We start from the raw sequence: 19,324 nt of genomic DNA, 5'->3' as shown, positions 1-19,324 counted from the left end.
TGAAAAGAGTTTGGTTTTCCCAGTGCCTTACGGCTGCTGGTTGGAGGTGACCCCCGTGGGCTGAACCACTAGTGATTTTTACCTCTCTCCAGTACCCTCTAGTGGTCAATTTATGTCATGTACTAATGTATGGGCTCACTTACTTTCTACGTTGTGCTTACTTTATACCATCACATTAAGGATAGAATGGCTCTTGGTGTATCACAGCATCTTTAAATTTCATACTTATAATTTCTGTCCCTGTTAGGCAGCTTCTTCATGGCATATGGAAGCACACTTTCATTTCTAGGGAAGTATGGTCTTTTTATGTTTTGACCATGACACAGTTAGAGGGAATTTAGAGCAAAGAGGAAAAAGCGTGTATGGCTACATCAGAAACCTACGTATTTCAAAGTAATAAAGTAAATAACTACTCAGTTATAGACCTAACACTTTTATGATGTATGCTACTGTGTAAATAGTGTAATCTCAGCGATTCTACTGAGCAAATGTAAGTATATTAGATTTTCAGGAATTTGTGAGCTAAGATACTTTCTAGTTTAAGATCACCTGGCTACCTAGCAACATAGCATTAATGCTGAATGTTGTTACTGTGAAATAAGTGGGAAAACATTTTTAACAATGATGTCATTTGCTTGTGCTATCTAGATAAAGGTCTAGTAAAAGAGAAAATGGGATTTAAAATGAATTTTGAAATAAATGTGATATCAGATCCCAATATTCTGAAGTCATTGAAATGTTCAACAAATACCCTTATAATGAAGAAGAGGCAAAATGAAGCAGCAGGAGGACTAGGGACAATGCATTTGGATGCACTCAAAAAGCATGTGTGAATCAAGCCATTTTATCATAAGTATTGGATAAAGGGTGTTTAATATCACTACTATTCACTGCAGTAAAATTGTTGGCTATCAGAACTATAGCTCAGTTTATAGAACTGGAAGATCTATGCATGTATGCATACAAAGCCAAACTGACTGGCTGGGAAAATATAATACTTGGAATACACAGTCAGACAAAATTTCTCATTGGCAAGGCTCCTCTTGTAGGTAACCTGTGTCTTTGGAAACACATAGATGCACAAACCTAGTTGATTCTGGCCATGAATATTTAAGTACTACAGATAAAATTGTAAAGCCATAGGCTGATGTCTCAAGAAAACAAGGTTGAAAGAATAATACTTTATTTCTAAGATTATAGAATTACAGAATAGTTGGGTCAGAAGGGACCTCAGGAGATCAGCTGGTCCAACCCCCTGCTCAAGCAGGGTCACCTAGAGCACATTGCCCGGACCACATCCAATTGGGTTTTGTGTCTTTCCAGGGATGGAGACTCCATAACTCTCTGGGCAATCTGCTCCAATGATCAGCCACTCTCACAGTCAAGAAGTGTTTTCTTGTGTTCAGACAGAATTTCCTGTATTCTGGTTTGTGCCCATTGCCTCTCATCCTGACACTGAGCACCACTGAGAAAAGTCTGGCCCTGTCCTTAACACTCTCCTGTCAGGTATTTATACACATAGATGAGATCCTCCCTGAGCCTTCTCTTCTCCAGGCTGAACAGTCCCATCTCGCTCAGCTTCTCCTCCTTTGTCAGATGCTCCAATCCCTTGAACATCTTTGTGGCCCTTCACTGGGCTCAGTCCAGTATGGCCGTGTCTTTCTTGTACTGGGGAGCCCAGAACTAGGCACAGTCCTCCAGATGTGGTCTCACCAGGGCTGCAAAGAGGGGAAGGATCACCTCCCTCAACTTGCTGGCAATGTTCTGCCTAACGCAGCCCAGGAGGCTGTTGGGCTTTCTTTACCCCAAGGGTGTATTACTGACCCATGTTCAACTGCCTCTTCACTAGGACCCCCAGATCCTTCTCTGAAAACCTACTCTCCAGCTGGTCAGCCCCCAGCCTGTACTGGCAAAAGCAGTTATTTCAGGACTCTGCACTTCCTTGAGCATTTTATTGAGCTTCATGAGGTTCTCACCTGCCCATTTCTCCAGTTTGTCAAGGATCCTCTGAATGACAGCACAGCGCTCCAGTGTAACAGCCAGTTTTGTGTTGTCTGTGAACTTGCTGAGGATGCTTTCGATCTCATCGTCCAGGTCATTAATGAAGATGTTAAACCGTTTTTGGCCCCAGTATTGACCTGTGGGGGAATCCACTAGTGACTGGTCTCCAGTTGGACTTTGTGGCACTGGTCACAACCTTCTGAGCCTGGCCAGTTTCAATTCACTTCACTGATCACTAGCCTGACATCTAGCCCACACTTCATCAGCTTGTCTCTGTAGATATTATGGGAGAAAGTGTCAAAAGCCTGACTAAAGTCAAGGTAAACAGCACCCACCGCCCTCTCTCCCCTATCCACCAAGCCAGTCATCTCAACATAGAAGGCTATCAGTTTAGTTAAGCATGATTCATAAATTCATGTCAGCTACTCCCGGTCACCTTCCTATCCTTCATGTGTCTGGAAATGATAAGCAGTATTAGTTGGTCCACCACCTTAGCAGGGATCGAGGTGAGGCTGACTGGCCTGTAGTTCTCCACCTTGCCCTTCTTGAAGATAGGAGAAACTTTTCTTCCAGTCCTCAGGAACTTCCTATAATCATCACCATGACCTTTTAAACATAATCGAGAGAACCCTTGCAATGACATCAGCCAGAGCCCTCAGCACTCATGAGTGCATCCTGTCAGAGCATACGGACTTGTATATGTCCAGTTTGTTTAAATGTCCCCTAACCCAACCCTTCTCCACCCTGGGTAAGTCATCTTTGCTACAGACTTTCCCTCTGGTCTCAGGATCTTGGGATTCCTGAAGGCCAGTCTTACCAGTAAAGACTGAGGCAAAGAAGGCATTGAGTACCTCTGCCTGTTCTGTGCCCTTTGTCATCAGTGTCCCTGCCCCATTTAGCAGCAGACCCTCATTTTCCATGGATTTCCTTTTGCTGCTTGTGTGCCTGTAGTAGCCCTTCTTCTTGCCCTTAATTCTCTAGCCAGTTTCAACTCCAGGTGGGCTTGAGTCCTCCTGACTCCATCCCTACATGCTCAGACAGTGTGTCTATATTCCTCCTGGGTCACTTGTCCCTGTTTCAACCTCTTTTACAGTTTCTGCTTCTGTTTGAGTTTTGTCAGGAGCTCCTTGTTCATCCACGCAGGCTTCCAGCCACCTTTGATTTTTGCTTGTTGGGATGGACCAGTCTTGAACAGGTCCCTGAATAGGCTGAAGCGTGCTCTCCTGAAATCCAGATCTCTCAAACTTTTTGTTGGCTTAGTTTTGGATTTTTTTTCTCCATTTTTAATACAGTTTAGTTCTTTACAATGGCAACTATCTTTGCCAGGCATGTTACAGAAGCCTATTGTTCTGTTTGTTTAACTCTCTTCTTTTTTGGAGAGCTCAAATTTGTATGAGAGAACATAATGGGAATATTAACTGCCTATAGAGTAGTTAATGTGCCCTAAAAAGTAATACAAAACATTTGCGAGGGTTATACATGAAGGACTCTAAAATGGAGATCTATGCTCATATCATTAAAATCTCATTTGAATTTAGGACATATATTCAAACATCTTTTATTCCTTCCTCAGGTTCTTGCTCTATACACTCATCTCTATCTCAAAATCAGCACCTGAACCAGTTAAAAACAATTCAGCCTATATGCCACTCTGCACAGGGGAGGTTTTGGAAACTATGGCTTACTATTTTACATAGTTCCTATTGCTGTAAAATTCAGTACATGTAATCACAGCTGAGGTATTGCCCTTCGCTGTCAGCTTGCAATGTATTTGGCCTTCACAGAGTCACAAAAACCAAGGCTCCAAATCTCTCAATCTAGAGTTCACTGTGGATATGTCTTACACACAGTACACTAGTAGCTATAAGCTCTAGTTAACTATTTAGGGACCTTAGTCTACTAAGTGATGTCCACACAGATACAGTCTCTGTCCCCAAAATGTTACAGCCAAATTTTACAGTGGAGCAAGCAGATGTGATAGATAGAGAATGGTAGTACGTACTATCTGCAAAATGAGTCAGAAGCATAAGATACAGCAAATTGGCCAGTAATTTCCCAGTAAAGATGAGGTTTAAGGAAGATTAAAGAGAGGCTTTGTGCTTTTTAAAGACCTGCTTCCAGGAATTAAGGAGAAAGCATAAAGACATTTTGAGGGAAGTTCAACCAAAGAACTAGCAACACTAATTAGAGGGAGGGGTTGGTGCCACAGCAGAGTTTAAGAAGTGTAGGGAATTAAGTAATTAAAAGTCTTTAAAGGGCAGAAAAGGAGGGGGTGTTAAATGCAGCAGAAAATGGGGAGTTAGCCGAAAAAAGCAAAGCAGGAAAGAAATACTCAAGATGATAAGCTGGAAAGATGACCTATAAAACAGGGTTTTGAAGCAGTATAAAGGACCTTTGTTGAAGCTGGAGAGTAGGAAGTTGTGGCAGCCAACTTATGAGATGAGGAGGATTTTAGCTGTACGAAAAAAAGAGGAAAAGCCACACCAGACAAGAAGGAGCTGCGAGATTTAAACAGTCTGGACCTCTCTGAAAATAAGATGTGCCAATTTTCTGAGTCTTTCTTTTTATGTAATGCATTGAGTAAATGCTAACAGGTGAGACTTCCAGCAAAATTAGGAGAAAAGCCAAGGCTATTTTATTAAATTTGCAGTGGAATCAAAGCATACTGACTAATTATGGGACTTGTGGCAGTCGCATCAGTACAGTCCTGTAAAAAGTCAAGGTGGCTGAACTATAAGTCAAGTGACAGCCCAAGTTATTTTAATGAAGTGTCTTTCCAGCAAACTAGCAAGAAACAACTCTCAGCAGAGAGCATTTGCATCAGAATTAATGGTATCTGCAGTCAAGGTGAGCACATTTCATCTATTACCTGAACCCCTGTGGACCAGTACTGCACAGCAGCAGACTGAACTGGGATGCCACTGCCTCTTGGGAGAACCTGATAAAGGTGCAACTCTCCACAGTATCTGGTGACAGAAAGGGTGGGATCAAGAACGAATCCTGGGGGTGAGATGATGGGGGAGAGAGTATTCTCTTGGACACAAAACCAGCCTCTTCAGAATAAGGGTTTTTGAGCTGTCCCATCTGGAGACAAGGAGGAAAATTGGAGGGAGATGGGTGAGAAGATAACAATGGTGAAGGGGAAGGCAGTGGATTGGAATCAGTAAACTGGACATGCAGGGGGAGGTAACAGAGAAGCAGGCCAAGATCTTAGCAGAAGGCAGTCAGTCTAGCAGAGAGTAGAAGATGCTGTAGGAAGAGGGTCAGCACTGTAAAGCTAGTAACTGGAATTGCATGGTGGCTTTGGAATTTGAGAATACCAGTAGATTTTTGTACCCAGATGAGCAGTCAAATTCATTCTTGTTGCTGATCCATATTTTTGCTGTTTTGCATATTTTTTGCTTCACATCCCAATTTAATTATGTGTTCCTTCAAAAGGCAGCTCCACTGTAATATTCATTTAAGAAAAGCAGTAACAAATGAAATGATTAAAACCAACATTGTAGTACTATTCCATCATATCCAAGATCCATATCATAGAACTGCCTGATCACCAGATTTGGTGGTATCTAACGTCTGATGGTATTAAATACCTAGTCTGCCTGATGTATTTATGTAGTTTTGCAGAATTTAAATGTTCATATTAAAAAACTAAAAAAAAAAAAAAAAAAAAAAAAAAAATCTTTTCTTGTGGCAGAAATCTTTCGATGTGAATTAAGATTAAACCAGCACAGTATTTTTCTTTAAATGGCATCGCTCTACAGCTATTTAAACCAAGCTGGTTCCAGGTAGTTGCACCTCCACCCTCCATGGCTGCATGCTCCATTTCCACCCCAGGAAGTGGCACTGATGCTTGTGTGACCGCTCAGTGAGCCAGTTCAGGGAACTGATTCAGCTGGAAATTCACAACTTGCCCTGCAGGCAAAGCGATTCCTTTTCAGCCACATGAAGTCCCTGCACTAAAGTAGGATATGGCCTCTCCAGTTTTGCTGCTGACATAGGAAAGAGGTAGGAATGCCCAACCACGGCTGGGAGGCTGCAGGCTGCAGCATCCTGCATTTGCATCACGTTGAGATAGCAGAGAACAGCACCCCAAATCTGCAAACACACAGCTCAGGAGAGAGTGCCGTGTCCCAATTCCTCTGACTGCTATATTAGTTCTGAAGTCTATGAGAAGTGCTTGAACGGTCAGTGTGAACTTTCTTGTTGCTGCTCTGTTCAGTAAGCTGGTGTTTAACCAGTGGAAATGAAACAGCAGATAGTGGTAGAATTAGGAATTCCTCCTGGAAAGACAACACAGTCCGAAGATAGGAAGCTGAAGAAGGAAGCCAAGCAATGCTCAACCATAGAGCTGAAACTGCCTCCTGGGAAAAAAAAAAAAAAAAAAAAAAAAGAAAGAAAGAAAAAAAAAGAAAAAAGAAAAGAAAAAAAAAGTTGCCACATAAGAAGACAACAAAACATTTACTTGCTCTCTTAATAACATTGTCATGCAGAGAATCAGTATATAACAGATTTAGTCATTTATTCCAGAGTTTCTCATCCAAAAGGATCCCATCCTAGTTACAAATCTAGTCTTCATCTGCTTCACACAATAACTTTCACAAAACTAACTTGCCTTTCTGTGCAGACTGTGCATCTTTAGTGCGAGATTTGTTTTGATGGTACTTAATTCAGAGCTCATGGCATGGAAGTTGTAAAAATATTACTAATAAATGTGTTAATAAACTTGGAATAGTTTAAGACAAAAAAATGTAGAAAATGACAAAAGGAGAACACTGCCTCAAGGTTGGTACATGGCAGAACTCTCCTTGATGTGTAGACGAGCAAAAGGAGTCAAGGTTTCATTTATTAATCATCTTCCCTCATCAAGAGGTTTTGAAACTTTTGATTTAGTCTCCAAGGCAGAGGAATATAGTATTTAAGTTACTAAATCCAGGAATCTATGTCTGAAAGCATTCCTGAATTCATTTATTCTTCCCAAATGAAGCAAAGAGATTTCTATCTCCCATATCTAAATCTGATTTTAATACAGCTGAACAAAGGATCTAAAAGTATTTTACATGTGCCACATGAACATGAAAATAAGTGAGGGTCTAAATTCTTATAATTCTTTATGTTCTTTTAAAGTTCTAATCTGAGAATTAGACTGATATAACATACTGAATAGATAATGTTTTTAATTTATTCATTATACTCTGATAATTTTTCAAATAAGTAATTACATTAATAAACTGGGCATAGCTCTTTGAAGTTCAATTTAGAAAGTACTGTGTTATCTGTGTATAATAAACCTCATGTATTTCTCCTCCCTCTTTTACTATCATGTCTAGTGATGACTATTAAAAGCTTTTTTAAATATTCCTTTTCTCAGTTTAATAGGGATTTTTTACAATATCATTACACATTCTAATTGGGTGATTAGGGTCTTTATGCCAGTTACAGAAATACAGAGTGAACAACTGGAATTACTGCAAGCTGTATAACAAAAAAAAAAAAAAAATCTAGAAGAACCCTAACATTTTTAAAAGATCACACAGAGTGATAAAATCCAGAGGTCAGAATTAAGCAGCAGCGTTGGCATGGTGCATTGCAGCCACAGAACAGAGGAGCCCTCGAAAAGTCCTCAGGAAATCAACCCATTGAGAAAAGGATCCTCCAAGGCTAGTCTAGAAAAAGGGTTTTGTACCTTTGTCGCTTACCCTCCTCTTTTTAATTTCAAGAGGAAAAAGAAATGGTGCCAGAGGGTTTTCTGCATGCAACCATTTTGTCGGCAGCATTGGCTAACCGTCATATTCTATCTCCAGTAAGAGAACTGCATCAGCGCTATGCTGGCCTTGAACGCTCTCCGTTGTCAGTTATGTCGTCCCAGGTTTGAGCATTGTCTTAATATGCCACGGATATGGCATATGTGTGTGTGTGACAAGCTGTAGGGGACAATCTGTTGCCTTATTTGGGCAGCATCAAGCAGAGGATGGCAGAACACAGGAACAGCATTCCAAGAGGCTGCGTAGTCTCCATCCTTGGAGGTGCACAAGCCAACTAGACGTGGTCTTGTGCAGCCTTCTTTAGCTGACCCTGCTGGAGCAGGGGCATTGGACAACATGACATCCAGAGGTCCCTTCCAATCCAACTATTGGGATCTTTGTAAAAACTCTGAGTTATTTACAGAGTTTGTAAATAACTCTGTGCCTAACCTGTGAGGTAAAGCACAAGTGAGACCATGAAGTCTAAAATCCAGAAGGAAGTTATTGCTCCTGACCCACAGCCCCTGATCTTTGCTGGTGAGTACCATACTGGTACCATACATGGAAACAGGGAAATCATCTTTCAAACTACAAGGTCTGGAAGGAGCCCACTCTCTGCTTGGTATTGTGTCTGTGTGGAGGCTTGTGTGAGCTTTCTCTTTACCAGCTTGGCCAGAAAAGCAACCATGACAAAATGATGTGCAAATGCCCACCTTCCTACTTGTGCTTGTAATAGCAACGAAGGAAGCATAGTTGCACCACCAACCTGCACCCCAAAAATGAGGTGAGGCATAGTACCAAAGATACAATGTTTGCAATACAATAGGTAAAATGGTCACCTTTGAGATTTCCACAGTATCTTGAAAAGTTGAAAATCCTGTATTGCTTGGCTGAGGACTTAAAAGGAAGGACTTAAGAAGTGCTGTATTCATACAGAAAAAAAGAAGCGATCAGAAGAAGTAATGGGAATTTGAAGGACTTTTTCTTTGAGGGCAAGGTGTGTGTGTGGGGAGTGCACAGCAAATATGGGAAACACATAACTAGCACTGATTTGAGAACATGAAGTACCCAATTATATTTCAAGCCAAACAACTATGGGACATAAGAAGGGTTGCCCTTGAAATGCAGATCAGAGATGCAGTTAGCTCAGGAACTGTGACAGAAATATTGCTATGAAAATCCATCTCAACGTAGGGTAATTAAATATTTCCTTTTTTTTTTTTGAGGGGGGGTACATATCCAGTTGGCATCTCCTTGCATAGATTATACTGAAGGTCAAAATCAAGAAAAAGAACAAAACATGTCCCTGGACTGACTGCAAATAACTTTATCTGCATCCTGCATCTTACTTTATCATGTTAATATGCACACAGATTCAAGCTTACATAGTTCTCAAAGTGACTTTGGTTATTCTATTACCCATTTATCTGCCAAGCAAGCACTTGACTCAAAGTGACAGCTCAAAATCTGTGCCCTCTATTACTTTTTCTTGTTGAGAAGCAGTTGCTATATCAGCAAGAGAAAAGTCACTCCAACATTTGATTAATAATATATACCAATGGTCCAGACATTCAGTCAGAAGACTGAATTGTTAAACTGATGAAAGCTGTTGGCAGTTGTCTCTGGGTCTAGACCTACCTTCAGTCTGTGCCCTTCCTGCTTTATGGAAGCTCACGTAAGGCACCACTAAATATTTTAGCTGAGAACTGTCTAAGACAGGTCAGGAAAGTTTGGGATTTTGGGCCATTGCTTGGAGCAGCAGAGAAGAATCAGAGGGGAACACAGTTGTGTTCTTATCTGACATTTAATGTCTGTTACAAGATCAGAAGAGACAGCAAAGATGGGATTTAAGTGTGCTGTTGAGGACAAATGCACTTGAACTTATACACGACCAGAGATACGTAACATGAAGACCTGGACATGAAGAAGACTGAAGCTGACAAAATGAGAGCTCGGTGCTTAAGAGTTGCCAACCACATGCCTCTAACAATCGTTTTTAATCACTTGATCTCTTCACGCCAAGGCCAAATGGTGAATCATACCTCAAGAAAGATTAAACATGTCTCCTCAGCCAGAGATCAAGTACAAACAAATGAAGCCCTTAAAATAAAACAAGGATCTACAGGATTGGGATTTTGGTTGAAAGCTATCAATCATAAGCATGACCCCTTCTTTAAAGTTTTGGATAAAGCAGCATTTGGGGAATGGTCTCAGAGGTTTCAGAGAAGTGTCACCCTAGCAGAAACTTGGCTTCAAAAACATTCTGGAAACTGTCCCCCTCTCTAGGGAAAGGTGATAATTCTCATACAGCTTCCCAAGAGAAAGCATATACCAAATGTTTCATATTTTGGTCACAATGGATATTTTTCTTTCTTCCCATTTTCATCTTTCTGGTGTCTTTTTACTTCTGTGTGTTGGACAGTTGTTGGAAGGTTGCAAGGACTGTCTTCAAAAATGCAGTGACCTGTGTGAAAGAAGCTGCAGTAGGCTTTGAGCCTTGATGGACCATACTGCCATACTTATTTGCAGAAAATTCTGAATATAGGTAGCTACAACTGATTGCAAATTCTGCTCCCTTTTCAAGCCTACACACATTTCTGAAGAGATCACAGACTCAAAAAAGTTAACAAGTAGTCTAAACACCCTCACATTTTTGGTGACATCTTGAAGGCTTTACATAATCTCAAGCAACTTCAATTTACCTAATTATAATTTACACAGATCATTACTGGAGATCTCTATGGCATAATGTGGCTTTTCTCCTTGCACAGCTGAATTGTTTTTCACAACAAATGCAAGCTTTCGGTTGGAAATACGCTTTCCTTCCTCTACCAGAAATACAGGGATCTATTCATAATTCTTTTCTTTCTACTTTTTCTACTGCTTGTCGTACAAGCCTTTTTTCTCAATATTTTCTTAACGAATGCTGACAATATCCAAAGCAGTGACAGTAAAATAAGTAGCACTGAAATTTTTACATTATAACAAACATTTATTTCTAAAGGAATTATTTGCCTTTTCTACTACAAATATTTGTAAATAACATTATTTACAAGTCTTTCATTTGTAGCCTTCCACCTGACTACACTGGATAAGTAAGTGCTGCAGGTGGCAAAACCCTGGCAGAAAATATCAAAACATTAGTATCACTACATAAAATAGACACTACTTCAGTATATATTCTCTAAGGGAAAGTAAAGAAAATTGCTCTCATTCTTTAGATTAGTTTATCTTTTCAGCAAAGAGAAGATAAAGTAATGGTAAGTCAGTCCACGAAATGCCACTTTTGACAAGCATTCCCTCCTCCCTCTCCTCCAGCTGGCTGTTCTCAGACCAGATCAATACAAGGAATAAATCAGCCATCAGCGCCCACCTCGGCCTGCTCAGAACGCTGCTGCTTTGGCAAGAGCGGGAGCCAGTGCCTTGACACAACCTCCTGCGTCCATACCTTAAAGCACGAGGCAGCCACAGCCACTGGCCGATTCCAGCCCCGGGACCGGCAGCGATGAAGCTTAGACCCAAGCAGGAACTTGGAGGCACCATCAGCAATTGCCGCCAACACCACTCTCTTCCGCGACTGCTGACTTCTTTCCCCATTCCCTGACAACCTCCGCAACGGCTCCTCTCAGCGTCTCTTTTTTTCTTCCCACTTTCTTTCTGTTTTGGACCCTGACACTAAGAAGTCAGAAGGGAAACAAGACCATGCTAGCCAATTCCCTCCCACTCCTTCTGGACCAACCTAAAAAATCTAGAGTGGTGCATGTTCAGCAGATTTACTCAGGACATTCTGTGGTTGCAAGAAACTACCATGCAGGCTGGATCCACTCATCAGGCACATGCTTGGTGTGACAAGAGACTGCAGTTTGCCATACTGATTTTTTAAAAAGACAGATGATAAGAACTATATATGGAAGTGACAGAACAAGCTACTCAGTAAGCATAGGAAAAAACCTACCAGATACTGGACTTTTCAAAATGATTTCCTTATGCTCCTTTAATATCAAATAATAAGAACAATAATGAAGCAGCACATTGGTGCAGACAACTTAACAGACTCCTTGTTGTTGAACACAAGATTTAAGAAGTGGTAAACAGTATATTCCTGTGTTAACCTAAGAAGTTAAGGTCTAAGAAAAGCACGTATCTGCTAAAATTTTCTTTAAACAAATCACATCCAGCAACATTATTGGACTGATCCACTTGAGTTTTCAATGCTGTGAAACAGCTTTGTTCTGATGAAAGATAAAAACATATCTTTGAACTTTTTGGTTTTAGAGATTGCTTCTCAGACCGTAATACCTCCCCTACTAAAACTAACTAGCACTAAGCATTGAAGTAAAAGGTCAAAAGACACAGGAAAGAAAGAAAACAGCTTGAGTGAGCGGAAGGAAAGTTTGAGAAAAACAGATGATTAGCAGACATATTATAGCTCAGAGTTGGTAATGCTGTTCCATGCTTTCATTTTGCTTGTAGGTTGCATCCCTTCTCTCTTCTGTCGAAAAGCCCGGAGCAGGGGAAGCTCATCAGGGAAACTGATGGATGCCTTCGTTCACACACCTGAGCACCAAAGATTTGACGTTGCCTCTTTCTACAGCTGTTTTTCCAATTACTCATGACTACGTTACAATATAAAGACTAACAACCTTTCTATTGATAGGCCAAATCCATTATTTCTGTAGAAATACTGACATACAAGAAAGCCGAGAGAAGGCTGCAATTACTACGCTGAAATAAGATTATGTTCCATACAATTAACTCCTTTAAGGAATACAACAAACAAAGGCTAATAATCTGAAGTTTGGGGTTTGCTCTGGGGTTTTTACATTTTCTACCAAGTTTTAAGGTTGCTGTCCATAGTGGTCTCACTAAATCAATACTCATCTTTAACCACATAAGTGAAATTATACAAGGCTAAACATGCAACTTGACATTTTGTATGAAACACAGACTGCATTTTAAAGTAGGGGCTATTATAGCCTAACAGATAAAGTTGACCACAGCTGTTACTTTTTGATCCCCATAACTGGCTTCAGAATGACAAGCCAACATGCCCTACAGGAAGACTGCATTTATTTCACTCAACCTTCTTTTTAAGCGTAGAACACCAATCTGTAGCAATACAGCACCCATTCCACACACTCAAAAATATTTAGGTTCTCTAACCACTTGTCTTTGAAAAATGTAGGAAAGGCTTCTCTCCCCCAACCCCTTTTGTTAAGGGTGCATGACAGCCCTTCATACGCCGTAGCAGGTGCACAAGAAAAATGCTTTTCTATTAAGTCAGGAACGTCTCTACTTGAGTTGTGAGACAGAAGGCAGACCTTCATCATCTTTGCAGAAGTTATCTTCAGGGAATACCATCAGCATGTTTTATTTCCACACTATCAACTTACTCTTATCACAGCTTATCATTCTTCAAAGACAGCCCTTTGAACAGTACTTTTAGACTAGCTGCATTTAACTTCAGATGTTTCTTCAACCAGCAGTGACTTACCAATAAATTACTAAATACAAGTGAAGAGAAAAAATTAGCGCACTGTAATTTTACAAAACTAGTTACACCGTAGACCCAGGAAAGGGTAGCTTTTTATAAATATAAAATGCCTGAGGATCTATAGTCTCAGAGGAGAAAAAAAATACAGTGAAAGATTGGAAATGATCATTCTATCAAAATCAGCAATAGATGATAGTTCCTAAAGCTGAACTTCAGGCAGATTCTTTTTCACTGGAAGGAATGGCAATTCACCACATTACCCACAGGCAAGACTTAAATTCCTACTACGCACATGTGGTGTTATTATTCTTTTGTTATAAAATGAATGAAAACAAAAATGCTCTTTCCTTCTCAAATTTGCACTTGATCACTTCTTTTAAATTAAGTTAGTAAAGAACAACAGAACCAAACAGAACCAAATTAAAGTGTTCTGTTTTAGGAACATTGACAAAAATAACATACAAAGATCTTCAGTACTCTTCTTTAAATTCTCTTCAATAAGTTTCCTTAACGGATAATATATAGCAAGGAAAAAATAAATGTACAGAATCAAGGGAAACTTGCATAACAGCGGGGCCAGGAGACAACAGTTTTTCACTTGATGTATCATATCAATGAGATAGTTAAAAAAAAAATGCTCATTGGAACATGTTTCTATGAAAAGATGGAGAAAACATGTTATGGAAATACCAAGGAAAAAATAAACAGAAATGTCTTAAAAAAACAAACAAACAAACAAAAACTTCCTTACTCTCTTCAACTGAGATTTTTTTTTTCTTATTAAAAAATTAGGCTTACAGAACAAACTAAGTGTTCACACAGCCTAACGTTTTTTCTCAAATTTAGGCACATATATACACCTAGGTAAATTTTACATGTACTTCAAAATGAAAGAATTTCTGCCAATTTTGCTAAATTAAGTAATTTCTTCTTCACATCAGTGATATATTCAGAGTATATATTAACATCTGCACCAAATTACTTAAACAAATACATTCCTCCCTCTCCAACCCTCAAACATTACACATCTTGAAAATCTTTCTCAGGGAAAAGAAAACAATCGTCATTCTATTGTACTATGTAAGAACGTGCCTGTTGAAATTTCTTGTCAATACCAACATCAGCTATTTCTGCTGTGTGAAGCTGTGCTTCCTTGTTGCCATTTATTTTATAAAATAGACACAGTAGGAAAAAAAAATCTTTATTTAGGAACATAGCAACAACTCTTTTTCAAATGGCAGTTAAAATAAATTCAAATAAATGATCATGAATATAAGCCATTTAAATCAGACAACAAAAAGCTTTAAAAAGAGAAAAGGTAACATTTCACACTTAAATGTCAACATAATTACAAACATTTCAACAGCCATAAGCATTTATAAAATGTTAGCTCTATATACGTAAATATGATGCAAACATGTATTTCAAGGAAGTCTTTATCCACTCAGTTTTACAAACAGAAAACAAACAAACAAACAAAGTCTTTGGCAGGCAGGAACAAACCCAAAAGGGCAAATGAAAGCAAAAAACAATCTTCTTATATTCTGGAATCACAGCTCTTTTAGAAGGTTCTCAGATTTATTCATTCTCAAATCTGCTGTAAGGATTATCAGAATCCTGGAGAAGACCTGTAAAAGAAAACAGGTTTGTTTTTATCATTTTCTCACCTCAATTAGCCATATGGCTCAATTAGCCATAAGCTCAAGAATAACAATAGATTGGAAGTGTTCTTAAGCACTCATTTCTCAAACTAAAATCATGAATAGATATTTCATGATTTAGCAGGTAGAAACATTTGCTCTATGAAAAAAACTGCATGGAAAAGAATTCTTGTTTGTGAGGTGTACCCTGCAAAATGCATCTGTGAGAGACAAGTCTACAAAATAGTCTAAGTACAGAGATTGCTCAGGAAAAGCAGATTCAGACCAGCCAGTTTACAAAGTCAAGTTTTTATAAGACCACCATTCTTTAAAATACAAGATGCTATTATTCTGACTAATTCTACTTCAGTTCTGCACAAAAATTTGTCAGATTCAATCAGTTACAGAAATCCTGCAACAGGACAATAGTGTCTAAGGACAAATGAAGATCACATCAATGTTCACTAAAACCTCAGGGGACAAGAGCATCACTTATATCAGGCTGTGGTACATGTTTCCATCATAAAGAGTCTTAATGTTGTAACCATAATGCTGTCTCAGAAAGCACTGCAAAGCCATCCAATTACACTGAGTTACTGGATATGCATACCACCTTATGCAAGGGTTAGCGGAGCAATCACTGTTCCACAGCACAGTAATTTCAAAAAGACTTTAAACCACACAACAAATATGTGCTAGGCAGTAGGGCATACTAAAAATAAAGGAGTCCCAGGAGAGCCTAGAGGCAGACCTTTTGTTGTGAAAGAACAGAAAACCTGCTACTATCTTTTCTACCGACTTTCGTATATTGTAGTCTGGACTCTCATCTATAGCTCATTTGTATAGCGTATGGAGACAGAAGAGACATATACCAAAGAGCCACTCCCCACAGATGTTCTTGATAGCAGAAGAGAAATGAAGATTACACTCAAACCTCGTTAAGAACCCCCACTAGGTCTTTTCACACACACCTTTTTTTCATGCACAGATGTGCACTGAAGCCGAACTCTAACTCTTCTGTCTGAAACTCAAAAGTTACCAGCACCAAAAGTAGCTAGTTTTAATACAAACATTCATAAAGTTTGAGGCTCTATGGATTCTAATATATTTTGTTACCTTAAAGACAACTGTGAATTGTTCAAATTTCAAAATTTTTTCCAGTACTTCTATATTTCCTGACTTTAAAAGACACCTATACAATATTTAGAGAAAATTATCCACAATACTAGAAATTTAAATATTTTATGACAATAAACTCTGTTTGTGTTAAGTTCCTCTCAGAACTCCAAGAACCAAACTTCAAAGACCTTCCCATAAAGTAGGGGGAGGTGGCATAAGATTTCTGACAAAATTAACTTTGGCATTTAAGTATATTTTTGATTTAAGATTCTTTGAAGCCTTCATTAAAAAAAAAAATCACTTTATGGTAATCAAAAGTGTTCCCTACTTTGGCTGAGTTGCCTCAACCACCTAGAAGCACAAAGTCCATGATACTCTACAGCTAAAAAGCACAAACCATGAAAGACTCCCTTTCTCCCTTAAAGAACACTAACACACACATGCATACACAGTTACTTGTGTTACTCTTCTGATTTTTAGCCCACATACTTCTCTATATAGCCTGGCAAGTGCTTATTATCTGCCTTTCATATAATTAATTTGAAATACATATCTGACACTTCATAGGTCTGAAACTAGCACAGTTGAACTCTAGGCTCTGCTCACTGACAGCTTAAACAGCTACGATCGAATTTGAGTGGTATTTTGCATCCAGTAGTGCCAATTTCAAATTAAAGGAAGTTGTGCTATGATATTTATCTGCACCTCCCCCAACACACACTACCAAGAGCCACGTCACACAATCAGCCATCATATTTCATATGAAAGTGCCATTTTTACTTTTGTTATTACAAATGCTGTTCTTAGTAATATTTGCTTTAGTTTCACTATAAGCTCTAACAGTGAACACAGATATGATTTCCATCAATCAGGCATCAGTACATTATAACTTAATTTCAAAGATAGCTCTCTGATCTGGAACCAAAAGCTCAGGCCTCAACACCTACAGGACAGTCTAGTTAGAGTACTGTTGGTCACAACTGCTTGACTACAATAAAAAACTTAATGTGAATGCACTACAAAGGAAAGTTTACCTCAGAAATTCATTTCCCAGGAGGGAAGGCATTCCAAGACAAAATGGCAAGCCCTCCCTCCAAATGAGGATAACCTCAAAAGTTATATCTGATAAACTTTGTTCTTAATCTTGCTCTCTAATCTACATCCACTGTGGAAATTTCTTTTATCTTCAGCATTCCAAGTACCTTATTAGATTATATTAAGCAAGAGGAGGGAGAGAACAGCCGATCACTCGTACCAATTCTTACTGAAAGCGTTGTCTCTGTCTCCAGCAAGCGGACACAAGCAATTTAGAGAGATGCATGAGGAAAAAAAAAAAAAAAAAAAAAAAAAAAATCTTGACAGAAAGCTACTGTCAGCTGCCACAGCTGTTGTTAACCATGGTATTCAAGGAGAAGCTGCAAGCCTATCCTAATTGGATAGCATGTCTGGTCCAGCTAGAGCTCACATGCTGCCTTGAACCAGACATGAGTGTTCTCGCTAACTGCTCCTCATTTGACATGAGCACAAACACCCAACTTGCAATTTACACTTACAATTCAAAGAAGCCAGATGTTTGTAGGCTTCAGGAGACTTGTCTGTAATAGAGTCCATTACACGTTACTACTGAACTTGGATATCTAAAAATGCAGGACACAAACTCAGAATAACTTGCTTCTATTAATCTCAAAATGAAGAAAAATATCTCAAGTATTAGAGAAAAAAATAAAAAAAAATACCTTAAAAAAAATATTTACCTATATTTAAGAAAAACTGGAAAATTTGAAAGGTATAACAGACAAAAATATTTCATTAGACAATATGAAGTAATGAGGCCTCTTAATACTGCTTTTGAACTTACTCATTTATGTTATTTACCATGCTAATAATACAGCCTCTCAGTCATTGAGACTTGACTCTCATCATTTATTTGTGTTGCCCAAAAATAGAATTAAAAACTGAAGTACAAGAGACTATACTGTAACAACTGAACTGGTGTTGTACACTGTAGATCTCCACCTCTAATTACACTTTTTTACTTTCAACTCTCCCAATTAACAACTCTATGCTTAACATACAGCAAACTAAATTTTAAGTGTGCAGCAATACAAAATTTGCTTGCCTTGCATTCAGAACTCTGGAGAAGGTCAAGGTTAGGAAGCATCTCTCCTGAACAGAAGGAATATTTACTGCGATAAACTCCTGAATACAAAATTAATGTCTTACATAAAATAAAGGAAATAGGGCTGGGTATCATTAAATTAGCTATCAAAAGCTTTGCAGATTTGAAGGAAGTGGTTTGGAAGGCCAAAAATCACGAAACACAGTAATTCTGTAAAAAAATAGAGATAAAGGATCCTCCACTTATATCAAGCAAAATGCTGAAGTATATAAAGACTAAAGCATCTTCTTATTAATGCTATACTGAGCACACAATAGCAGCAAATGCAGCAGCAATTAAATTGTAGTTCATTTGTATGCTACACAAGCTGCAAAACAGTCTGAATTCTACTTTAAAATCTCCTAACAGTCAACATATAATTTGTATAATCATACTGCATTCATATATATGAGCAAATGAAAAATACTATCAAATTTTGCAACAAAGAAACAATTCAAAGTGTGTATTCCTGGTTGCTAAAGCTCTTTATTGCTTCCAGTGCTCTCAAGGGATTGTGGCTAAAGTGACACCTGCAATGCATTATAAATGTGTAATTACCATTTAAATGGGATAAAGAAAGCTGGTGGATGAAATGGGAAAAGGCATTCCCTTAAAGCCAACCCAATACTGAAATTTCAGGCATGATCATCTTAATCTACAGAGTCAGGTTAACAAAGTCATTGTCATTCTGCCACTCATGCACTCCTACTTAATACTGAATCCTCTCCACAGTGTTTAACAGTGTAAAATAATCTAGTGTCTCCATAATTATTTGCAGCAATTTTTATTAGGTTATATTTAATATGCTAACATATGTATTTACTAGACAGTGAAAAATGAAGACAGAATAGCAAGAATTATTGTATTAAATCTCCCTGCATTGTTTTAACAGCCATTTGCATATTACCAGAATATAAAATATATAGATTAGCAATAACTTAATGGCTTTATGGATTTCAGAATTTATGTATATTTTGTCTTTCATTTTTCTTCAGTTATGTACACCCTTTCTGTATCTACCAGCTATTCATATACTGATTAGGTTCTTCTTTAGGGTAAATGTTGAATTATGAAAATCCAGGCTTCAAATCAGTCATCTCAGAGCATAAATTATTCTATGCATACACAACAGGGCAAACTTGTCAACAAGTAAACTTTTATATAAGTT

The 19,324-nt window shown here is 38.5% G+C and overlaps 1 protein-coding gene across 2 annotated transcripts in view; it reads right to left on the bottom strand.

Annotated features, from left to right (window-relative positions):
* Window positions 1-14,695: 14,695 nt before the first annotated feature.
* LOC134136863 (pituitary tumor-transforming gene 1 protein-interacting protein-like) overlaps window positions 14,696-19,324 on the bottom strand; it is a 29,459-nt gene continuing 24,830 nt past the window's right edge. For both annotated transcript variants that reach the window (XM_062569090.1, XM_062569091.1), the window contains exon 7: window positions 14,696-14,867. In XM_062569090.1, coding sequence (XP_062425074.1) covers window positions 14,818-14,867 — 50 coding nt within the window. In that variant the 3' untranslated portion in view covers window positions 14,696-14,817. The remainder of the gene's footprint in view (window positions 14,868-19,324) is intronic.

The sequence above is a fragment of the Rhea pennata genome, chromosome 2, assembly GCF_028389875.1.
Source record: "Rhea pennata isolate bPtePen1 chromosome 2, bPtePen1.pri, whole genome shotgun sequence".
In the NCBI taxonomy this organism is placed as follows: domain Eukaryota; kingdom Metazoa; phylum Chordata; class Aves; order Rheiformes; family Rheidae; genus Rhea; species Rhea pennata.
The sequence above is the reverse complement of the archived record's forward strand: the minus strand, read 5'-3'. Positions and strand labels throughout refer to the sequence as shown.